Here is a 26,188-nt window from a genome sequence, read left to right on the forward strand (position 1 = left end):
TTTAAATTATGTTGAGGTCAGGAGATTGTCAAGGCCATGGCAAAACCTTCAGTTTACGCCTCTTGATGTAATCCCCCGTGGATTTTGAGGTGTGTTTAGGATTATCCATTTGTAGAAGCCATCCTCTTTAACTTCAGCTTTTTCACAGGTGGCATCAAGTTACCATCCAAAATTTGCTGAAATTTTATTGAATCCATTTTTCCTTCTACTCGTGAAATGTTCCCTGTGCCACTGGCTGCAATACAACCCCAAAGCATGATTGATCCACCCCCATGCTTAACAGAGGTTATTTTCATTAAATTATGTGCCCTTTCTTCTCCAAACGTACCTTTGCTCATTCCGGACAAAAATGTATATTTTAACCTCATCGGTCGACAGAACTTGTTTCCAGAATGCATCAGGCTTGTCTATATGTTCATTTGCAAAGTTCAAACGCTGATTTTTGTGGCGAGGACGTAGAAGAGGTTTTCTTCTGATGACGCTTCCATGAAGACCATATTTGTACAAGTATCTCTTCATAGCAGAATAGTGTACCACAACTCCAGTGTCTGTCAGATCTTTCTGGAGGGATCGTGCAGTCAAACGTGGATTTTGAATTGCTTTTCTCACAATTCTGCGAGCCGTTCTTTCTGATATTTTTCTTGGTCTTCCAGATCTTGCTTTAACTTCCACTGTTTCTGATGACTGCCATTTCTTAATTACATTCCGAACAGAGGATATTGACATCTGAAAACGCTTTGCTATCTTCTTATAGCCTTCTCCAGCTTTGTGAGCGTCAATTATTTTCAGTTTTCTAGACAACTGCTTAGAAGAACCCATGGTGCTGATTGTTGGGGCAAGGTCAGATGAGTCTGGGCATTTAAAACCTTTGAGATTGACATCGCCTGGTCTTCCCAGACGATGATTGAGAACAATCCATGACACTGGCAGGTCTCAGCTTTGCAAAGGGGGCAGTGCATGCTATAAATTCTGCAGGGTGCCCAAACTTTTGCAGGCGTCATTTTTTTGTATGTTTTCTGTAATTTTGAACGGGTAAATGATGGAAATAAAATCTAACTTTTTTTTTTACATATTATAAGAATGTCTAATCTGTAATTTGATGCCTTTTGGAGATTTTTCCATCTTTCCTTGGCTTCGTTATGCACATTAAATACAAATTTTTACCTGGGGTGTCCAAACTTTCGATCCCCACTGTATATGGTCCTGAAGAAGAGGGGGATCTCGCGAATTGCGTAGACCACTTACAAATGCATGTATCCATAATATCAATTTAGCTCTGTATAGCTAGAAGGTTCTTTTGTACGAAAGTATAAAATATTGTCTATTTTTATATTTGTACAACATTTTTATTTTTGTGTTCTTATTTGGCATATTATATAGAATACATTCTATATTTTACAAATTTGCCACTATATTTATGGGATGATGCCAATGTAAACTTGATAAAAAGGTTCCATGGCGTGTCACCTGCTAAAATTCAATAAGAAACTTTAATACTTCACGTCTACACACAAAAGTGTTTAGATGGCATGTTTATTTCTTGTACATTAAATTTACTGGTAACAAATATGTATTAACAGGACAGAAAAATGCTTGTATTTAACAGTAGCATATTCAATAACATTTAAATGTCACAGATCAGGTGTGCTAAAGCAACATGACTTGGTTCCATTTTTATTCAACATCATCTTCAGTTAGATTCTGAGCATTTCCAATTCTCTGAAAGACAAAATAACAAGCCAATGAATTTTTTTACAAAAAGGAATACAAGGATGACTGTACTTTCCTGGGAAAGGCAGGGCTGTATTAATAAATAAATAAATAAATAAAATATAGAGCAGCAGTCACTGTCTTGCAAAATGTCAAGATCTCTCTTGGCACTACCATAGGAAATATTAGCAATGCTTAGAACAACTGTCCAACTGTAGGTAGACATAGCTATTATTCAGTATTAAGATGTTCAACTACTGCCAATGAATACACAAAATCCACCTAATATCTTTATCACAAAAAAGAACAAAATAAATAGCAACCACCTTATCAAGACGTTTAATCACACAAAGAAAATAAAAAATGTTACTCATCTTAAAAAAGGCATAAAAAAAAAAAAAAAAAAAAAACACACATTATTGAAGGACCTTGACAAAGACTAGAGAAATTATTATGTTAAGACTGCAGTTCCCCCCTATAGTCTGCATTTTTCAGGAAAAACTGGAGCAGTCAGCCTCCTCCAAATTCCATTTTTTTTTTCTTTTGATGCTTTTTTTTTGATGCTTTGATCCACCTTCCTGTTAGTGTGGCAACATTTGTCTGGCTTTATGTAGAAACATATCCAGCCTCTCTTGCTCCCTCCTGTTGTGTGCTTAGAGAAGTGCACAATGGCAATTCACTTGCACCGCTTGTTGCAAACAAAAGAGGAAACAAAGATTTCAGGATCAGGAGCTCATATAAGGCCCCATGCACACGGGACGCCGGTGCAAACTCTGCTGAACATACGTTTTTAAAGGCTAACACCGGCATTTATAGACGCCAGTTTTGCCAAGATTTTTGCGGCGTTTCCCGCGTTTAGTTAAGAAACATAAGACACTCCCTAAGCTCAAAATACAGTATTTAACCATTTCAGCCATTTTGTGAGACCAGAGTAGCAGCTGAGAGCAGCAGTGTACTTGTATTTAGCGTGTCACTTGCCACATCACCTGCCAGGCTTGGCCACTGGCCACAAGCTGTGGATTGGCCACAAGCTGCGGATTGGCCACTTGCCACAAGCTGCGGATTGGCCACTTGCCACAAGCTGCGGATTGGCCACTTGCCACGTCACATGCCACAAGTTGTGGATTGTCCACTTGCCACAGGTTGCGGACTGTCCACTTGCCACAGGTTGCGGACTGTCCACTGGCCACAAGTTGCGGACTGTCCACTGGCCACAAGTTGCGGACTGTCCACTGGCCACAAGTTGCGGACTGTCCACTGGCCACAAGTTGCGGACTGTCCACTGGCCACAAGTTGCGGACTGTCCACGTCAGCTGCCACAAGTTGTGGATTGTCCACTTGCCACAAGTTGCGGACTGTCCAATTGCCACAAGTTGTGGATTGTCCACTGGCCACGTCACCTGCCACAAGTTGTGGATTGTCCACTGGCCACGTCACCTGCCACAAGTTGTGGATTGTCCACTTGCCACGTCACCTGCCACAAGTTGTGGATTGTCCACTTGCCACAAGTTGTTTATTGTCCACTGGCCACAAGTTGTGGATTGTCCACAAGTTGTGGATTGTCCACTTGCCACGTCACCTGCCACAAGTTGTGGATTGTCCACTTGCCACAAGTTGTTTATTGTCCACTGGCCACAAGTTGTGGATTGTCCACAAGTTGTGGATTGTCCACTTGCCACGTCACCTGCCACAAGTTTTGGATTGTCCACTGGCCACGTCACCTGCCACAAGTTGTGGATTGCCCCTGGCCAAGTCACCTGCCACAAGTTGTGGATTGTCCACTGGCCAAGTCACCTGCCACAAGTTGTGGATTGTCCACTTGCCCAAGTCACCTGCCCACATCACCTGCCACAAGTTGTGGATTTTCCACTGGACATGTCACCTGCCCACAAGTTGTGGATTGTCCACTTGCCATGTCACCTGACCACGTCACTTGCCACAAGTTGTGAATTGTCCACTTGCCACAAGTGGTGTATTGTCCACAATGCAAGCAATTAGTTTTTTTTATAGTTTAATGGTTTTTCATCATGTGCCCACATTTTTTAGATTTCTAATGTAAAAATAGGTCACTTTTAAAAACGCTTATAAACAAAAATCGCGGAAAATGCAGGTACCGCGCTTAGCTGGAAAAATAGGATTTTTGTACTCCCCGTAAAATCCATTTCTCCGAGTTCATGGACGGACACAGCAGCATTGACCTTAGGGTTATATATCCTTCCTTTCAGGAGAGACTAGGCAGAAAAAAACAGCACTTCAAGTGTTAAAACACTTTCCTCAGTACAGCACCTCCCAGGGGGCAGGTCCATCCCACTCTGACTCATGCAGCTCCAGTTCGTAACAAGCAGTACAAACAAAAAGGAGGGGTGGGTGCTGTGTCCGTCCATGAACTCAGAGAAATGGATTTTACGGTGAGTACAAAAAATAGGATTTTTTGTACTCACCGTAAAATCCTTTTCTCTGAAGTCCATGGACGGACACAGCTCCTTAAATCTTGACAAGTGGGTTATGTTCCCTGTTTACAGGAGAGGACTAGGCAGAAACATGTTAAATAGTTAAATACATGTTACATTAACAGAGTTGAACAGCCCCGCCCAGGGGGCGGTCCCTCCAGACATAACCCTCCTCACTGCAGCTTGCAGCCTCAGTTCGTAACAAGCAGTACAAACCTAAAAAGGAGGGGTGGGAGCTGTGTCCGTCCATGGACTTCAGAGAAAAGGATTTTACGGTGAGTACAAAAAATCCTATTTTCTCTTATCGTCCATGGACGGACACAGCTCCTTAAATCTTGACAAGTGGGACGTCCCCAAGCAGTGTCAAAAAACGAGGGGTGGGAAATATATCAGTAAAAACAATTTTAACTTCACCCCAAAACAAGCAGAGCTCCTCAACGGAGGAGGTGCAACTTTAAACAGCCGCCGGCAAAAACTAGCGGCTGAAAAAAACATCATAAGATGCACTCACAGCAACCATGTAAATTCTGGAAAAAGCGTGAACGGACGAGCAAATCGCCGCCTCGCACACCTGTGAGACCGACGCATGATGTCGGGAAAAAAAAAAAAAAAAACCCAGGAAGCACCAATTGCCCTGGTCGAAAGTGCCGTGACCGGAAAAGGGGGGCCCGCCCTTAGGAGCATAGGCCTGTATGACGGCCTGCCCGTTCCACCGAGAAATGGTGGTCGACGAGACCGCCAGGCCCTTTTGTGGACCAGACACCGACACAAAAGAGAGTCAGAAGCTCCGAAATGGAGACGTAGTAGGCTGGTATACCCGCAAAGCGCGTACCACGCCTAAAGTATGAAAGGCCGAAACCTCCTTCGGAAGAAGGGAAGGTCGCGGGCGCACCATCACCTAATCCTTATGGGGGATCAAGCATGGCGGCTTGCAAGACAAGACCGCCAACTCAGAAACCCCTCTAACAGAGGTAAAGGCCACTAAAGGGGCCACCTTCTGAGATAGTGTCAAGAGAAAATCTCTCTGATGTTTCCAAAAGGAAGGTTCCTGAAGAACCGAGAGCACCAGAGTCAAAACTCATGGGGGAAGAGATGGGCCAAGAGGGGAAAGTATATGACAAACCCCTTGCACACAAAAAAAGGGGACCCACCAGGGAACGGGCCGCAAAAAGGCCACTAAAAACACAGCCAAGGCTGAAATCTGCCCCCAAACGGTGCTTTAAGCAATTTTTAGATCCAATCCAAGCTTTAAAAACAGCAGGACCCTGGACATTGAAAGTACGCCCGTGGACGTCACTCCATCCCTTCGCACCAAGAGAGGTGCGACGGTAGATCCTCCGGAAGAAGACTACGGTGCCCTGTTGAGATGACCGAGTCAGACAGACCCTGGTCACCTAAAGTCTGGCTTCCAATAACCATGTTAAGCAAGTCAGTGACTGTACAACAGGAGGAAGTATGGGACCTTGAGACAGGAACCTCCTGCCCTGGCAATCGCCAGGGTGCCTCCGCTACCAGGCGCCCGATATCAGCCTACCAAGGACGCCGAGATTAATCTGGAGCGATTAGAATCATCGGGATCTCCTCAGCATCCACTCTGTGGAGCGGCCGAGGAAGCAACTACCATGGAGGAATGGCAAAAAATCACCGATACAGACAACACAGGGCCACCAGCGCGACTGACGCGTCTGTACAAGATCACTAGACCTGGCCACTAACTGACACCCTTGCGGCGGAGACAAGCTGCCAGGAGATCCATGCCATGTGAGGCTCACCTCCTGCAAGGGAGCCGAAACACCCCAAAGCACAAAGACCAGTCGCCCTGGTCCAGCATCTGGCGACTCCAGTAGTCTGCCTGCCGGCATACCTGATGGTAGACTGAAGCCACGGCCGTGGCGTTGTCCGGCTGAAACCAGATTGGTCGACCACAAGGAGAAGCATAGCCTGATCGCCTAAAATAGTAGGACAATGAACAGTAGACAGCACCTGGTATTCCCAGGCGGTCTTCCACCAGGCACTAGCCAGGCCCGACCCTGGGTAGCTACCGAGACCAGACACATTCAAGGAGGTGTGGTCATAGGTCCACGCAAGTCCAGCGACTCAGGGCCGACTGGACCCCCCAGTTTTGTGAACCTCCAGGTTCACAACCCGTGAGCTGGCATTCGTCGTAAACACCGACCACTGGAAGGAAGGAACAACTTCCCGGACCGAAGAGTCGGGAATCTCTGTCACCAACTCAGAGAGACTCTGACTAGGTGGCGCACAGGAATCTAATGATTTCAGAGACAAGAGATTTTTACCACCTGGACAGTAGTTCCACTGGAAAACCAGGGTGTGGAACTGGGCATACAGTACCACCTTGAAGGAGGCTACCCACAGACCCTGAACCAGCAGGCGCCCGGAGAGAAGACCGATTGCGTGATGCCAATACCTTCTCCGCAGACTGAAGAGTCTGCAATTTCTCCAGGGGAAGAAGGACCTTTGCCACTGAGGAGTCTGGATCAACACTAGATACTCCAACGCTGAGTCGGAACCTAGCATGCCCATAATTTGAACCCTGGGTCGCACACATGTAGGGCAGGCTTGCTGCCACTGAGCTACACTTTCTGGCCTAAACGTCTAACATCCACCCGAATCTTCGGAGGGTCTGAATGGGAATAACCCATCCACTAGGTCGGAGACAGAAGCTGCTCTCAGAAGAAAGTCGTCAAAGTAGCCAATGAGGCAAAGCCTCGCTGACCCAACAAAATTCAAATAAGTGCGAGCTCCTAGCTGAAAACCCATGGTGCTGACGCCAGATCAAAAGGGAGGGCCACAGGCTGACAGAGACCCTTCTCTCATCACGAAGCACAGAAAAAAACACTGTGACATGTGCAAAACGGGACATGCATGTATGCGTCCCTGATGTCCGAGGACGTCAGGACATCCCCCGGATGAAGCGCAGCTACCACCGAACAAATGGATTCCATGCGGAACTACCCGACGTTCACAAAGGTATTTAGGGCCTGAGGCCCATAGAAAACCCCAAAACTCTCGTCCTGCAGGAAAGGTAAAATTACCTTGCAGCTTAGCAAATCCCACACTGCCCAAGGCAGACCGACGTGCCGGGAGGGGAAGACACAAGGACAGAACTTTGTTCTGTGGATAGGAGGAAACCCTATCTAGTACTCCGAAGAGACCACCTCGCAGACCCACTAATCGGAGAGCAGGGAGGTTTCACTGAATTGTGAACCTGCAAGCCGCCCCTCCCACCTAGAGACAGGGAGGGAAGGCTATATACATTGGCAGGATTTGGGTGCCGGCGTGATCGGCTTATGCACCCAGGGACAGATTAGTCCCCCAGCTGGGCCTTTGACGGCCTGGGAGGGTTGCCCCTAAATAATACACACACATAGTGTGTATGTATATTATGTAGGTGTATGCACACATGTCTTTGGAGGAAACCGGAGTACCCGGAGGAAACCCACACAGACACAGGGAGCGACAATGCAAGCTCCAGGCAGATTGGAGATTCGAACCAATGACTCTTTTGCTGCCAAGTAATGGAGTTAAGCACTACACCACCGTGTGCATAAAACCATTCTGAAACAGACGCCCTGGATAACAAGGGCGCAGCATTCAATGAAGCATCACAGACCTATATGAGGCCCTGGACCAGCTGGTCCGCTAGGCTAATAACCTCAGGAGAGAGTCGGTGCTCCTCCACTGTCTGGTGCAAAATGCTCACTCTGTGAGTTGTATACAGCACTAGGGGTCAGGACTACTCCAAGATGGCCGCCGAGCGTTCAGAACGCGGCCACAGGAAAAAGGCCAGCACAATGTAAGCTGCGCCATAGCGTGGCTACGACAAAATGGGCGCCAATGGGAGTTTTCAATGTAATTGAAAAATCTCCCAAAAAAAAATAGCGCCAGCGACCACTGAGACCCCAGTGTAGTGGCCACAATAGGCCGCAAGCCAGACCCCAGCATGGTAAACATGGAACGGGTCAGTACTTCGGATCTTCTATCAGTCAGATCCATACAAGTAGGGGTTCCCGCCCGGCGGTGAGGGACTACAAAAGCCCTCAGTGGCTTTTCTCATTCCGCATCTCAGAAATTATCAAAGAAGGGCACAGAAGGAAAAAACCTACACAGCAGTCTGATTTGTGTGATCCAAAAAAGACCGAGCCCTCAGCGGAAACCCAGCTGCACTATGCAGCTTAGGAGAGTCCCTTGCAGCAGTAAAAAGCGCACCCATAAATGCCTTATTCTGCCTTTTTTTTTTTTTTTTTTTTTTTTCAACTAGGTACCTAGTCCATGGCTCCATAACAGAGCATTCCCCAGGGGATAACGGGGGAAGGGGGCACTCTTTTACCGCCCGCCCGCAGTCCACCCCCACCCTGGCACAAACTGTGTCCAGGACTACAATAAAAACTCTGTGGGAATCACAGGTGCTAACACCTGCTGCCACCACCAGCATGTGGGGAAGGACCCAGATACTGACTCCAATATTTACATATAGTGTGTATTATAATATGCACACCTGTCCATACAAATAGACAAAAGCTCCTAGAGCCCTATTCAGGGCCTCTCACCCACTTGCTGCGCTGACCAGGGGTAACCAGGGGACTCCCTCAGGAGGAGACTGCACAGCGCTGCCTGTGAGGAAAAGAACCGTGAGGTAACTTTTGCAGGGACCTGTGTTTAAACAGGAAAAGCCTCATAGGGCTGTTTTATTTAAGGACAAGTCACAGATACAGCATAAAAAGCAAAACCGTTACAGGTGTCACCAATCAGTCAGCGTCTGCTGAAGTATAATCATAAACATCTGTGCTCATCACAGGGCTTTTTACCTCACAGGAAAGCCCAATACAAAAAAGAAAAAGCACAGGCCAGATAACACAGTCCCCTCAGGAAGGCCCCCTCCCCCCTGACAGCGGCAATGTTAGCAATGCAGCAAGGGAAAGGAGCAGGGAAGTAAGGGGAAGGGACCCCCGAACCCCAGGAATGCCCAGCCTTACCAACCCACCGAAGCAGGAGGGACTGTACTTACCCGTCCAAGCGAGGACTCGCTGACGCATTCCTGACAGAACTACAACCGCAATGGAGGTAGCTGTCGGCCCGGTCCACTGTGATTGAGACAACACCACAGCTCAGTCATATGTGAACCTCGGAGCAAAGCTCACCGGCCACCTCAGGAGTCATGAGGTATGGCGTGGCAGACCAAGCCTCTTTGCAAAGGTGTGCCCACGCTTGCTGGTCGGACTGAGTAGACTACAAGGATCTATAATATCCAGCCTGTCTCTCAGCCAACAGTTGAAAGAAGATTCTTCAAGAAAAAGTAAAGTAAAATAAAATAAAATTTCTCCTCAGGGCGCTGGGCCCAAAGGGAGCCATACGTCCTTCTCCTTTGCTAGGCAGAACGAAACTGAGGCTGCAAGCTGCAGTGAGGAGGGTTATGTCTGGAGGGACCGCCCCCTGGGCGGGGCTGTTCAACTCTGTTAATGTAACATGTATTTAACTATTTAACATGTTTCTGCCTAGTCCTCTCCTGTAAACAGGGAACATAACCCACTTGTCAAGATTTAAGGAGCTGTGTCCGTCCATGGACGATAAGAGAAATCCTATTTTCTCCTCCGTTCATGGACGGACACAGCAGCATTGACCTTAGGGACGTCCCCAAGCAGTGTCAAAAAATTTCGAGGGGTGGGAAAAAAAACACAGCAAACCAAGCTTCACCCCAAACAAACCAGAGTTCCGCAATGGAGAAACTTCAACCTTAAACTGCCGCCTGTAAAACCTTGCGGCCAAATGAGGCATCCGAAGATGCACTCACATCCACCTTGTAAAATTTTGAGAAGGTGTGGATTGACGACCAGGTCGCTGCCTTACACACCTGTAAAACAGACGCTTGATGGCAGAAAGCCCAAGAGGCACCAATCGCCCTCGTCGATTGTGCCATAACCTGAAAGGGAGGCGCCCGCCCCTTTAGGGCATAGGCCTGAAGCACGACATGTCTGATCCACCTAGAAATGGTGGCCGACGAGACCGCCAGACCTTTCTTAGGACCAGTCACAGACACGAACAGTGAGTCCGACTTCCGAAACGGAGCCGTAGCAGACAAGTACACCCGTAGGGCCCGAACCACGTCCAAGGAATGTAAAGTGGCCTCCTTTGGGTTTTCGGCCGAGGACATAAAGATGGTAGAACAATGTCCCCATTAATGTGAAAAGCCGAAACAACCTTTGGAAGGAATGACGGCTGCGACCGTACCACCACCTTATCCTTATGGATGACCAAATAGGGAGCCTTGCAGGACAAGGCTGCCAGTTCAGATACCCGTCTGACCGAGGTAATTGCCACCAGGAAAACCACCTTCTGGGACAGAGTCAACAAGGGGATGTCCTCAAACGGGGCCTCTTGAAGCACTGAGAGGACTAAATTCAAGTCCCATGGAGGCAGTGGAGGACGCACAGGAGGGGCCACATGCCGAACCCCCTGCACAAACGTACGCACCAGGGAGTGCGCCGCCAAGGGTCGCTGAAAGTAAACAGCTAGAGCCGAAATCTGACTCTTAACCATACTTAAAGCAGGGGTTCACCCAAAAAAAATAAAAATAAATCTAACATTACATTGAGCAGAGTTGTGATAATGACATTATGCTGACCTTTTTAATTTTATTGCCGTACATACCGTTTTATCTAAATTGTCACCGCAGCTTCCTGGTATGTAATCTGCGGGACTGGGCGTTCCTATTCACATGCTAATTGATTGACATGCTTCCGACCGGCGCATACAGCTCGTCACGAGTTGCCGAAAGAAGCCGAACTGCGAGTCGGCTCTATGCGGCGCCTGCGCAACGACGTTCAGCTTCTTTCGGCAACTCGTGACGCGCTGTATGCGCCGGTCGGAAGCATGTCAATCAATTAGCATGTGAATAGGAATGCCCAGTCCCGTAGATTACATACCCGGAAGCCGCGGTGAAAATAGATAAAACGGTATGTACAGCAATAAAATTTAAAAAGGTCAGCATAATGTCATTATCACAACTCGGCTCAATGTAACGTTAGAAATTTTCTTTTGGGTGAACCCCCGCTTTAACGCGAGAGCCTGATCCACTCCACGCTGTAGAAACAGTAGAATCCGGGACATCACATATGTACGGGGGTGCCATTTCATCTCTTCACACAGAGATTTAGGCCTTCCACGTACGATGGTAAATCTTTTGTGAAGTAGACTTCCGTGCTCGTAGCATGGTAGAGATCACCGAGCCCGACAGGCCTCGGTCCTTCAACACCTGGCTCTCAACAGCCACGCCGTTAAAGCCAGCGACTGTAAAGCAGGGTGAAAAATCGGACCTTGCGACAGAAGATCTTCTCTCAGGGGAAGACGCCAAGGGACCCGTGGGCGCCACCAACACGTCCGCCCACGGGTCCTTTGACCTGGCAACCGTGGCACCTTCCGATTGAGACGGGATGCCAGGAGGTCCACGTCTGGAGTGCCCCATTTTTGGCACAGACTCTGAAACACCTCCGGGTGTAGTGACCATTCTCCTTGGTCTAGTGTTTGGCGACTTAAGTAGTCAGCTTGCCAGTTTAGCACCCCCGGAAAGTATACGGCCGACAGAGCCGGAACGTACCTTTTCTGCCCACCGGCGGATGTGCGCAACTTCCGTCGCTGCAGCCGAGCTCCGTGTGCCTCCCTGATGATTGACGTATGCCACGGCCATGGCGTTGTCAGACTGGATCCTGACCGGTGGTCCTGCAGACCCAGGGACCACTTGGATAGACACAATTTGATCGTTTGGAGCTCCAGTACATTGATTGGCAGGCGGTACTCCTGCGTCCAGCGCCTCTGGGCTGACTGGGCACCCCAGACACCCCCCCCACCCGGAGAGGCTGGCATCCGTCGTGACCACTGTCCAATGGCACGGCAGAAAAGACTTCCCGGTCCGAAGTACCGGAGACGTCAGCCACCACACTAGGGAGGACTTGACCAGTCGACTCACCCGAATCTGGTAATCCAAAAATGAAGGGAGCTTGTCCCAACGTGACAGAATCTCTTTCTGTAACACTCGGGTGTGGAATTGGGCATACAGAACTGCCTCGAAAGAGGCCACCATCAGACCCAAAACCCTCATGCAAAAGCAAAACGATGACCACTTCTGGGACGCCACCCGCTGCACCGCAGATTGTAGTGTCTGTAGTTTTTCCGTTGGGAGAAAAACTCTCGCCTCCGAGGAATCCAGGACTAACCCCAGGTATTCCAGCCGCTGAGACGGTACCAATACTGACTTCTGGAGATTCAGTAGCCAGCCGAATTCTCGGAGGGTCTGGCAGGTGATAGACACATCCTCTTCTAAATCTGAGCTTGAGGAAGCTCTCAGGAGAAGGTCATCCAGGTATCCTACGATAGCGATCCCGCGCTGCCTCAGCAGGGCCAGAATCAGAGCGAGCACCTTGGTGAAGACCCGTGGTGCCGAGGCCAGACCGAACGGGAGGGCCACAAATTGAAAGTGGTCCTCTCCGATCGCAAACCTCTGGTGCTTTGCGCATATGGGGATATGCAGGTATGCATCCATGATGTCCAAGGACGCCATAGAATCCCCCTGATCGAGTGCCACCACTACCGAGCCAATCGACTCCATTCTGAATTTTTGCACTTTGACAAAACAATTAAGGGCCTTGAGGTCCAGGATTGGACAGACCCCTTCCTTCTTGGGGACTACAAACAGATTGGAGTAAAACCTCTGAAACCGTTCCGTTGAGGGAACTGGCACAATCACTCCCCAGACCAGTAGATCCTGGACAGCCTCTGACAGATCCTTCCGGCAACAGAGAGAAACTATCTTGTACCCCGAGGAAACTACTTCGCAAACCCAGCGGTCGGAAAGAAGAGACCACCAAGCTGCAAACTCGCGGAGCTGGGCCCCCACCCGAGACGTGGGCAGACCTTCATGCGGAAGCAGGTTTGTCCGCAGGCTTGTTAGGCTTGCGGAACCAGGTGCGCTTCTGCCCTGCAGCGGGCGCCTTGGCACCCTGAATTTTCCTGCCGCATTTGGCAGACGAAAAAACCTCTTGGGGGCATTAAAGGAGGGCCCTTGCTTACGGCGAAGCTCCTTACCCTTCCCAAATCCATCAAGGCCTTTTTTGAAGACCGCAGACCAACACTTCAGCCACACAAGGCAGCGTAGTACCACCGCGTAAGGTGGAGGCCCTGAAAAGCAAGGGGAGCGTATCCAGGGCCGACTCACAGACAAACTTTAGGCCTTGCACTAACTGGTTAGCCAGGTCCACACAGATTTCAGAAGCATTCTGTGCCTCCAGCTCCTGCAGCAAGGCCTTTGCCCGTTTGGTAAGTGTCGACAACAGAGCCCCGGCAAAAACACGGTCTCACCGCCGACCCCACCACTATGAACATGGAGCGGGCCACAGCCTCAGCTCTCCTATCTGCAGGGTCCTTAAATGCGCGAGCCCCTTCCACAGGTAACGTGGTGGCCTTGTTCAGTCTGGACACCGGAGGATCCACTGACCGAGAAGAAACTCACTTTTTTAAAAAGTCCTCCTCAAAAGGGGTAACGGCCGCAAAGTATTTTGGAGCAGCAAAAACTTTCTGCGGCTTATTCCATTCCTTGTACAACAGCTTGTTCAGATATGGAACACAAGGAAACACTTTCGCTGTGCGGGGTGGCTTGCGGAACCCAAAAGGGACCGGCATATCCGGTGCCTCCGCCAAATCCTCAAGTTTTTGAGTATCCCGCACCGCAGTGATAAGATCTCCAACAAACGCCTTAGCATGCGCTGACCCTGAAGCAGTCATCCTCACTGTCCGTGTGGGCTAAGCCTGCGTCATCCGATATGACAGAACCAGAGCCAGAAGCAGTAGCAGGGCCTGGTTCCGTGTCAGAGCCATCCCCAGAAGCGGGCGCCAGGAGGGGCGCTTTTTACCCCCCTTCTGGCTACTTGTCGCTGCAATCCAGGCGATAAATGCCTCAAGGACTGCGGTCATCGCCTCTACAGAGGCCGCAGGGGCACTAAGGGTTAACTCAGGCATGGTTGGGGTAGAAGCCTCTGGTTCAGACTCCATGCTGACCCACCGCTTTGCCGCCCTAGTACTGCAAGGCAAAGACTCACAGGTCACCCTCCCGGCCGCAAAACAGAGCAGGGGGCCCCCAGGGAACTCCCCACCCGACCAGGCTGTAATGGTAGCAGAAGCGCGGAGAGTGCTCTCCATGCTGTGCTGTCCCTCAGGAAGCAATTCGCGGGCCTCTGCGCCGTTATTCCAGGCACTAGAGGCCGAGACTTTCCCAAGATGGCCGCCGAAATGCAGAAAAAAAAAGTATGCGGGCCACAAGAAAATGGCCGCCGTATATAGAAACCGCGACTCCGGTAAAATGGCGGCCATACACGCGTTTAAAACCAGTAACACGGCAGAACATAGCCCAGCACACACACAGCAACCCAGTACAAAAAAAAATAGCACCTCACCGCTAGCACAGCCCCCGGTAGTAACAGAGCCCCATGCGGACCCCCCCCCCTTACAGCTGCCACCCAGAATGGGGAGGGGACACTACTTACCTGTCCTGCGACCACCGGCATGGATGTCGGCCCCACACTGACTCAGCCATAGAGACCGGTCATATGTGTGCCCTGGAACATGTAGTTCACCGGCCGCCCCTGGAGCAATGGGGCATGTCGTGGACGGCCTAGCTAAAGGCCGGCACACGCTCGATGGCTGAACATGGGGGGTACTACAAGGATCGAGGATCCAGCCTGTCACCCAATCGGCAGTTGATTGTAGATCCCAGGATCCAAAAATGCAGGACAAATCTAAGAAAAGTGGAAAAAAAAAAAAAGCAAAAAAAACTCCAGAGCACATCGGCTCCAGAAGGGCCATGTCTAACGCTAGGCAGAAAAAAATGGAGCTGCATGAGTCAGTGTGGTATGTACCCGGGGACCCGCCCCCTGGGAGGTGCTGTACTGAGGGAAGTGTTTTAACACTTGAAGTGCTGTTTTTTTCTGCCTAGTCTCTCCTGAAAGGAAGGATATATAACCCTAAGGTTACGTTTGCGTCTGAACCCATTTTTTTGCTTCTGGAAAAACGAGGTTAAACGCAACTGCCTAAAAACGTCAATAAACGAGACTGTGTGCATGGACACATAGGATAACATTGAATGTGTTCAGGGGCAGTTGAAAAAAAAAAGTGTCCAACTGCCTCGGAACACGCGTTTAACAGCGTCTTGTGTGTATGGGGCCTAAGGCTTTTTAAGGAGAAAGAAACACAGTAAGAAAGGATTTCATGAATAGATTAGACTACATTACACATTTTTTTGCAACGCAGCACTGCTTTAACGGACAATTTCACGGTTGTGCGACGCTGTACCCAAATAAAATTTATGTAATTTTCCTCCCACAAATGGAACTTACTTTTGGTGGTAGTTGATCACCTCTGCCATTTAAATTTTATGCTACAAAACAAAAAAAGGCCATCAGTGTATTAATGACACTGGCAGGGAATGGGTTATCATCAGGGGCAAAGGGTTAACTGTGTTCCCTGGGAGTGCTTTCCAACTGTGTGGGGGATGCTTTGACTGGGTGAAGACAGATCAGTGTTCCTGCATTCCACCGGATCTGCTGATTGGCTCCCACTGTGTCCAATCACAGCGGGAGCAGGTCGCTGGCAGCATGTGCGCACCCCAGAGTGTCATAATCACGTACCAGTACATGATTTCGCGTAGGAGGGCTGCCCTGCTACAGTATAACGGCGTGCGCTGGTCCAGAAGTGGTTAAACCCTTAGAATTTTTAGCTTAACACACTGAGCAGAAACATTCCCCAATAATCGATTAGTTCAAATTCTAACCCAGCACTTGCGGGTTACAACTTTCAGTGCTGCTGACTCCTGCTCTTTGTGCAGATTCCCTAAACTTCTAGGCTTTACAGGAAAGCACTAACAGTGGACAGTGCAGTCTCAAGCCAGTCTGTTAGCTTGAAGGGAAGGGAGGAGCAAGGAAGTGCCTTGTCATGTGTGTGTTTCTATTGATGCAAAAGGGCGGGTTTAATAACACTTTACAAAGTAAAAGTGTATGGAGTATTTTTGGAAGATAAAAGATAATTGTCAGTAAGCCCTAGAGTAAGGATCTATCATTCAGTGGTCTGGCACTTCTATTTGCGCAACAGATTTGGACGTCAGCAATTGGTCTTTTATTGGTTAAAGGGCAAGTTAACCTTCACAAAAAAAATCTGTAAAGTGAACTTATACAGGACACCCTCCTCACCCTACCCAGTCCTGCTGACCTGGATCACCTGCACGGGTCGCCACATCTCCAGTCCGGGGCTTATGAATCCCCTGCAGCTCATCTCCAAAAACGTACCTCCTGACGTTTAGGTTGAGGTTTAGGTGCAATCTAAATGGTTGGCACCATCACATGTAGAGGTCGACCGATATATCTGCCTACAAACCCCAGAATGCAGCGCGGGCCGGCAGTTACCGGCCCGCGCTGCATTCTGGGATTTGTAGGCAGGGCGCGCAGCATGTCAGGGGACGTTTTTTTCCCCCAGAGTGGAGGATGTCGGCAGCGGCCGCCGCCGATTGGCTGTTACAGGCCCGCTCTGCCTTCTGGGGATTGTAGGCAGAGGCGGGGCAGCACGTCGGGGCCAGGGACATTGGAACTTTCTTGTGCTGGGACTGGGAGATGGAACGGAGCCTGGAGCGCTCCGCTGGTGGCAGTGAATGACATTGGGCTGTACTGGTGGGCACTGACTTGGTAATGCACTGATGACATGGTAATGCACTGATGACATGGTAATGCACTGATGAGGAGATGCGCTGGTGGGCACTGATGAGGAGATGCGCTGGTGGGCACTGATGAGGAGATGCGCTGGTGGGCACTGATGAGGAGATGCGCTGGTGAGATGCACTGGTGGGCACTGATGAGGTGATGCACTGGTGAGATGCGCTGGTGAGATGCGCTGGTGGGCACTGATGAGGTGATGCACTGGTGGGCACTGATAGACACCAATGAGGTGGCCCTGATGGATACCGATAGGCTGCACTGGTGGGCACTGATGGGCTGCACTGATGTGGCACTGACAGGCTGCACTCCACCCTAAACAATTATCTCCTCTCCACCCTTGGTTTTTGGAGATGAGGGGAAAAAAAATATCGGCCGCAAAAATCGGCAACACATATCGGCCGCCCCAATTTCCAAATATCGGCATCGGCCAGAGAAAAACCCATATCGGTCTACCTCTAATCACATGGGCAGCGCCAACCAATCATAACCCGTGCTGCCCATCCTGTCACTGCAGGCGTAGAGAGAAAGCCACGGGGGTTTCAAATCGCCAAACCGGTACAGCAGCGATACGAGCGGTCAGTGCGGGGGGAAATCGCCGCACGGGAAGAGGGGGGGGGGACGGACGGTGTCCAGTGTAAGTTCACCTTACAAATTTTCTGTAAAGGTGAACTTACACTTTAAAAAAAAAAAAAAAACTGTATATTTGAGGTTTTTAGGATTTATATGGTGCAAGACATGGACCAGATAAGTTCTCCAACAGCTAAATTGGCTGCTGTATGTACAATGCTCTGAAAAGGTATTCATACCCCTAAATTATCCACATTTTGCCGTGTTACAACCAAAAAAAAAAACTAAATATATTGTATTGGGATTTTATGTGATAGACCAACACAAAGTGGCACATAATTGTGAAGTGGAATGAAAAGGCTATATGGTTTAATTTATTTTATTTTTACGAATAAATATCTGAAAAGTGTGACGTGCATATTTGTATTCAACCCCCTTTACTTTGAATTCCCTAACTAAAATCTAAAAAGAAAATATTTGGACAGCCGCACTCCTGGAATAGATTCCTGAATTGTCCTTTAATGGTAAAATGGAATACACTACAATCCACAGCAAAGGTGAAAACGGGATACACAGCTGACGTTTCGCACTGATACTCAGTGCTTACTCATAGCCGACACTCTAAAGAATACATTCAAAATACTCTTAACATGGTGATCACATGATCAGAAAAGGACCAATCATGAATGATATCTCATTAAATGAAATGTCCATCACATGCGTGCATGATCAGAGAGATGACACACTATTATAACACAAACACATCTAATTGCAACAAAACGTGTGTGTGTATATTCGTGAGAATATGTATATAACAGAGCCTCCAAGAGGATGATATACCACACAGCACTTGGATATTAAAAAGAGTAAAAAACATATATATAAAAAAAATTATATATGAAACTAGTAATAATGAGCTGCCAAATTAAAATGTGTATATATATATATATATATATATATATATATATATATATATATATATATATATATATATATATATATATATATATATATATATATATATATATATATATATATATATTAGACCAAATAAAATGGAACATATGTATAAGTATTAGGTGAAATTAATTAATTAGTGGGAGTCTGACAAAATTGTGTATAAATGACACAAGGCTGTAAACCTCCCAATTTACCTGCGATAGCCAACTGTTATGTGAATACAAATCAATAGACATATTAGCCAACGTGATGCGATATGTTAAAGCGGGAGTTCACCCATAAAACAATTTTTCCCCTTAGATGGATGCTAGATGGATGCTCGTTTTGTCTAGGGGAATCGGCTAGTTGTTTTAAAATATGAGCTGTACTTACCGTTTGAGATGCATCTTCTCCGTCGCTTCCGGGTATGGGTCTTCGGGAGCGGGCGTTCCTTCTTGATTGACAGTCTTCCGAGGGGCTTCCGACGGTCGCATCCATCGCGTCACTAGTAGCCGAAAGAAGCCGAACGTCGTTGCGGCTCTATACTACGCACCGACGTTCGGCTTCTTTCGGAAAATCGTGACGCGATGGATGCGACTGTCGGAAGCCTCTCGGGAAGACTGTCAATCAAAATAGGAACGACCAGTCCCGCAGCCCATACCCGGAAGCGGCGGAGAAGATGCATCTCGTAAACGGTAAGTACAGCTCATATTTTAAAACTAGCCGATTCCCCTAGACAAAACGAGCATCCATCTAAGGGGAAAAAGTGTTATGTACGGGTGAACCCCCGCTTTAAAAAGTAAAGAGTCTCCATTGAAAAATAAATTAAGTGACAATATGAAATGTGAATGAATGTACGATTGCAAAAAATTTATAAAATTATGTTCCTAATCCAAACCTATGTTTTATATACGCAAAAATGTGAAAAAAACAAGTGTATATAGATTCAATTAATGATGTAGTGAACTAAAACTCGGTATATACATATCAAAGTTTATATGATAAATGTATGATGAATGGTATACATAAAAAGGTAATTAGTGCATTTGTTTACCTTGACAATAGTGAATATTGAGCTTTTATATTGGCAGTATAGCAATGGGCTAAAAAAGCCATAAAAAATATGGTTGCTACACTCAATCATGCACGCATGTAATGCCTCTATATACAAGCCTGCACATAGATCTACCACAAATCATGTACATATACCAAAGAGCCAATGTATAATTATGTATATAAAATAGTGTATCCCCATAAAGGAATATATGCAAACATAAAACATTAACACATATGAACATATATGTGCATAGCCCCTCCTACAGAAAACAAAAACATTAAGCAAAAATAAATAAATATTGCACTGTAGGCAAGAGTGCACACAAAAAAAACGTCCATAACTGGTATGAATTTCCTCTCAAATGATGTTGAAAAATCCAACACCTCATCGGACATCCCCAATGTGATGAGCAGGTTGTATTGGATGTCCTCAAGACACTGTATCTACAAAGTTAAAATAAAAGCGGAAAACATAAGACGTTTTAATGTGGGCAGGACACATAGATGGAAGATTTACCCACCAGTGTGATCGCATCTCAACTGACAGTGTGCCTATTGAAAAGTATTCAAACGTAGCAATGTAAGATATAGAAAAGAACACTGTCAACTATATAAAGAGCGAGGAACCGATAGCGGCATCATACAGAATCATAGATGCATACACATAAAATCTAGTGGAACCCATTCCAACAGATTTAACAGATCTACTGTTCCCAGTCATCGGAAACCGTGATCTATGTCATGTCTCAGGCAGCCCACCCCCCAGTTAGAACACAACTAGGGAACACAGTTAACCCCTTCCCTGCCAAAGGGAAGGGGTTAAAATGCCAAAAGTGGCATTTGGGGTCAGATTTGTCCGCCACAATGTTTTTTTAGACACGATAACTTTTGCAAACCAATCAATATAGGCCCTACTACAATTGTATTTTATTTTTTAAACATTTTGTGGATATTATAGCAAAAAAATATTATATATTTTTTTAAATTGTCGCTTTTTTGTTTAAAGCGCAAAAAATTAAAACAGCATAGTTGATTAAACACGATCAAAAGAAATTTCTATTTGTGGGGGGGGGGGGGTAGTCAGTCAATTTGTTTGGGTGCAGCGCCGCACAACCGCACAATTGGCAGTTAAAGTGACGCAGTGTCGAATCACAAAAAATGGCCTGGTTATTAACCACTTCAATACCGGACATTATCACCCCCTTCCTGCCCAGGCCAATTTTGAATGACAATTGCGCGGTTGTGCGACGTGGCTCCCAAACAAAATTGATGTCCTTTTTTACCCCCACAAAGAGAACTTTCTTTTGGTGGTATTTGATCATCTCTGTGGTTTTAATTTTTTGCACTATAAAAAAATAAAACAATTTTATTTATTTATTTTTCCCAAAAACACACCCACAATATTTTTTACTTTTTGCTATAATAAATATCCCAATTTTTTCTCAGTTTAGGCCGATATGCATTTTTCTACATATTTTTGGTAAAAAAAAAAAAAATTGCAGTAAGCGTATAGCGATTGGTTTGCGCAAAAGTTATAGCGTCTACAAAATAGGGGATAGAGTTATGACTTTTTTTTGGTCAGGACTGCGATATTGCAGCGGACAGTTTGGTCCCAAAATAGTGTCAAAAGTGTCCGTTCACATTTATAAAGCAAACAGTACTGAAAATATTCCACGTTGGAACCAATGAGAGTATACATGGAAGGTGGAGGCTCCTTAAGAATCAATTTAAAGAACTAGGCTGCAAGATGAAGGGAAGGACCTCCAAGGTGATATTCTCTGAAATATTGCCTGTGCCATGCGCAACACAGGAAAGGCAGGGGGAGATTAGAGAGCTGAATGCATGGCTAAAGACCTGGTGTAGGAAGGAGGGATTTGGGTTTCTAGAGCACTGGGCTGACTTTTCATTGGGGTGCAACCTATATGCTAAAGACGGTTTGCACTTGAATGGAAGGGGGTCTGCTGTGCTGGGAGAGAGGTTTATGGGAATGCTGGAGGAGTATTTAAACTAGACTTGAGGGGGGAGGGTGAACTAGAATTACATCGGGCACACAGGTCAGTTAGGGGTCAGACATTAATGAAGAGTGGAATGGGGATAGATGGGAGGAGGGTTATGGCAGGTGACAAGAAAGTTCCCATGTTGCAAACAGCCATTGGAAATTATAGTGCCATTTGTACTTCTATAAATTATATGAAAACCACCAGATAAAAATGTAACAATACATTTAAGTGTTTGTTCACCAATGCCAGAAGTCTGCCAAGCAAAACAGGTGAGTTGGAAGCTCTGGTGCATGAGGAGAGCTATGATGTAATCGGTATTGCTGAAACTTGGCTTCAATCCTCACATGACTGGGCTATTAATATTCCTGGCTATGCTCTCTTTCGGAAAGACAGGGTAAAAAGGAAAGGTGGAGGGGTCTCTCTCTATGTGAGAAGTGACCTCAAAGCAAGCGTGAAAGAGAACCTGGTTGATGGAGTGTGATGAGGCTGAAGCATTATGGTTGGAACTGCATACAGATGTGCGTAGTTCAAAGTTAATCATTGGAGTTTGTTTTAGACCACCCAATGTTAATGAGGAGGTGGAGACTCAGCTCCTTGCACAGATGGAAAGGGCTGCAAGGGCTGGGACAGTGATAATAATGGGGGATTTTAACTACCCAGAAATTGACTGGAATAATGGCATTGCTGGGACAGTTAAAGGACAAAAATTAAAAAAACCTATTGCAGGACAATTTTATGGTCCAGTTTATTGAGGCCCCAACTAGGAATGATGCTCTGTTGGACCTGGTAATCTCAAACCATGCAGAGCTTATTAGTGATGTTCAGATAAAGGAACACCTGGGTAGCAGTGATCATAACATGATTTCATTTATTAACTATAAGCAAGAAATACATACAGGAAAGATAAAACACTCAATTTCAAGAGAGCAAATTTTCCAAGGCACCGATGAACACAGAACAGAAATGGGAATTCTTCAATAAGACCGTTTATGAACTCACTGCAAAGTATATTCCCATGGGCAATAAGTTTAAAAGGCTAAAAATAAAACCTATGTGGCTCACGGTCAAAGTTAAAAAAGCTATAAACAATAAGAAAATAGCTTTTAAAAAATATAAAAATGAAGGAACACTAGTGTCGTTTAAATGTTACAAAGAATATAACAGGATATGTAAAAAGGAAATCAAGGATGCAAAAATTCAAAACGAACGACAGATTGCAAAAGATAGTAAGACAAACCCCAAAAAATTATTTAAATATATTAATAGTAAAAAGGTGAAGTCTGAGCATGTAGGCTCCTTACAAAATAATCTAGAGTGGGTGACTGGGGACAAAGAGAAGGCAAATTTATTAAATGCTTTCTTCAGCTCTGTGTATACAAAGGAGCATGGGGGAGGGGCTCATGTCCAAAATGGGGGTGGGAGTGACACAGCCCCAAATCCACAATGGCTCAAAAGTGATATGGTCCAGAAATATTTAGACAGAATAAAGGAGGATAAAGCACCTGGACCAGATGGCATCCACCCACGGATCCTAAAAGAATTGAGCTCTGTAATTTCCAAGCCATTGTATCTAATATTTAGGGACTCATTAATGACAGGAATAATACCACTGGATTGGCGTAGAGCCAATGTGGTGCCCATATTTAAAAAGGGAACAAAGCCTTTGCCAAGTAACTATAGACCTGTTAGTTGGGAAGATACTGGAACGTTTAATAAAAGACCACATGGATGAGTTCTTGCTGGGAAAAAAACAATTTAAGCAACAGACAGCATGGATTCATGAAAGACAGAAGTTGTCAGACAAACCTGATTTCCTTTTATGAAGAGGCAAGTAAAACCCTGGACAGAGGAATGACTGTGGACGTGATGTACCTGGATTTTGCAAAAGCGTTCGATACAGTTCCGCACACACGGCTCATGTGTAAGGTAAGGTCTACAGGATTGGATATATCAGTTTGTAAATGGATAGAAAACTGGCTACAAGACTTAGGGCCAGATTCACATACAATTGCGTTACGCTGCGGCGGCGTAACGTATCCCATTTACGTTACACCACCGCAAGTTTACAGCGCAAGTGCCCGATTCACAAAGCACTTACCTGTAAACTTGCGGCGGCGTAGCGTAAATCCACCCGGCGCAAGCCCGCCTAATTCAAATGGGGCGGGGACCATTTAAATTAGGCGCGTTCCCGTGCCGAACGTACTGCGCATGCTCCGTCCCTAAAATTTCCCGGCGTGCATTGCGCTAAATGACGTCGCAAGGACGTCATTGGTTTTGACGTGAACGTAAATGGCGTCCAGCGCCATTCACGGACGACTTGCGCAAACGACGTGAAATTTTTAAATTTGACGCGGGAACAACAGCCACACTTAACATTGGTTAGTCCACCTAGAGGGCAACCTTCGCTTTACGCGACGTATCTCTACGGATAGAACGTAAATTTAGAGCGACAGGCAAAGCGGACGTTCGTGAATCGGTGTAACTAGTCATTTGCATATTCTACGCACCTAGCGGCCGGCCTAGAATTGCAGCCTAAGATCCGACGGTGTAAGTCACTTACACCTGTCGGATCTTAGGGCTATCTATGCGTAACTGATTCTATGAATCAGCCGCATAGATACGACAATCGTATCTCAGAGATACGACGGCGTATCAGGAGATACGCCGTCGTATCTCTTTTGTGAATCTGGCCCAGATTTCAGAGAGTCGTGGTAAATAATTCTTACTCTGAATGGTCTAAGGTTATCAGTGGTGTACCCCAAGGTTCAGTGCTGGGGCCCTTACTTTTTAATATCTTTATAAATGAAATTGGGTCTGAGATCAAAAGTAACATTTCTGTCTGAGAGAGAATAATTTTGCCCCTGTACAAATCATTAGTAAGACCTCATCTGGAATATGCAGTTCAGTTTTGTGCCCCAGTTCTCAAAAAAGATATCAGAGAATGTGCAGAGAAGGGCAACCAAACTGATAAGAGGAATGGAGGAGCTCAGCTATGAGGAAAGATTAGAGGAACTGAATTTATTCACTCTTGAGAAGAGGAGAATAAGGGGGGATATGATCAACATGTACAAATATATAAAGGGTCCTTATAGTGAACTTGATGTTGAGTTATTCACTTTACGGTCAACACTGAGGACAAGGGGGCACTCTTTACGTCTAGAGGAAAAGAGATTTCATCTCCAAATACGGAAAGGTTTCTTCACTGTAAGAGCTGTGAAAATGTGGAACAGACTCCCTCCAGACGTGGTTCTGGCCAGCTCAGTAGATTGCTTTAAGAAAGGACTGGATTCTTTCCTAAATGTACAGAATATAACTAAGTACTAACATTTATAGGTAAAGTTGATCCAGGGTAAATCCGATTGCCTCTCGGGGGATCAGGAAGGAATTTTTTCCCCTGCTGTAGCAAATTGGATCATGCTATGCTGCATTTTTTTGCCTTCCTCTGGATCAACTGTGGGTATGGAGTTTGGTGTATGGGATTATATTGTGTTTTTTATTTTGTTTGTTTATTTATTTTTTGTGGTTGAACTGGATGGACTTGTCTTTTTTTCAACCTGACTAACTATGTAACTATTACTGTATAAATGTGACTGGCAGGGAAGGGGTTAACACTAGGGGGTGATCAAGGGGTTAAATGTGTTCCCTGGGGAGTGATTCTACTTGTAGAGGGAGGGGACTGACTGATCTGTGTCCCTATGTACAAGGGACACACCATCATTCTCTCCCTGACAGGAGGTGGATCTCTGTTTACACACAGAGATTCACGTCCCTGGCTCTGTAATTGCCGATAGAGGGTATAAGGCAGACATCACAGCCGCCAGGCACGCGCATCATCATCGGAAAATTAAAAGAGCATGGCACAACTGCAAACCTACCAAGACATGGCTGTCCCTCTAAACCAGTGCTTCTCAATTATTTTCTGTCATGCCCCCCCTAGGAAGGAAGAAGAAAACATTTCGCGCGACTGTAAATAGTATCATTTGTCTATAAAATTGTTATAAGTACACCTCTGCATAACACCGTATCCTTATTAGGCTTCATGCTGTCGGCTGCCAACATTTTTAGACATAGTAAGCACACCGGTCTTTCCTCGTCTCCCACCGTAGTCACAGTGAAGCCAAGCGCTACATACGCCTCGTCATATTTCCTCGTCTTAGCCTTCGGGAGACTTTGTTATCTCCTCCTCTCTCTGCCTGTCTTCTCATCCCTGTTAAAAAAAAATTCCATGATGTCACTTGAGGGTCTGCTACACTTCGTGTCTACAAAGAGTCACACAGGCGGGTTTGGCCAATCAGGATAGAGCATTATGTCTATCCAATCGGGTCCGTTCTCCTCGAAAGGGTCACGTGGTCCTCCGCGTCGGGCTGCTAATGGGGCTGCGCTGGGACAATCTCAAGTGATCGCGCCGCGCTGCTCCCTCTCTGCAGTATGCGCCAAGGTCAAACGAGCCCCCCTTTATGGAGCCTCGCGGCGCGCCCCACTATTTGAGAAGCACTGCTCTAAATCAGAGAAGAAGCCAAGAGGCCCATGGTAACTCAGATCCACAGCTCAGGTGGGAGAATCTGTCCACAGGACAAAAAAATTGTTGTGCACTCCACAAATCTGGCAATTATGGAAGTGTGGCAAGAAGAAAGCCATTGTTGAAAGTAAGCCATAAGAGCTCCCGTTTGCGAGAAGCATGTGGTGGATACAGCAA

At 46.5% G+C, this 26,188-nt stretch overlaps 1 protein-coding gene across 3 annotated transcripts in view; it reads right to left on the bottom strand.

Moving 5' to 3' along the window:
* Positions 1–1,505: 1,505 nt before the first annotated feature.
* TOMM20 (translocase of outer mitochondrial membrane 20) overlaps positions 1,506–26,188 on the bottom strand; it is a 180,503-nt gene continuing 155,820 nt past the window's right edge. For all 3 annotated transcript variants that reach the window (XR_005748715.1, XM_040350699.1, XM_040350697.1), the window contains one exon: positions 1,506–1,719. Coding sequence is in view for 1 of the 3 variants with exons in the window: in XM_040350697.1 (XP_040206631.1) it covers positions 1,675–1,719 (45 nt within the window). In the remaining 2 variants the exon portion in view is untranslated. The remainder of the gene's footprint in view (positions 1,720–26,188) is intronic.

The sequence above is a fragment of the Rana temporaria genome, chromosome 4 (assembly GCF_905171775.1).
Source record: "Rana temporaria chromosome 4, aRanTem1.1, whole genome shotgun sequence".
NCBI lineage: Eukaryota > Metazoa > Chordata > Amphibia > Anura > Ranidae > Rana > Rana temporaria.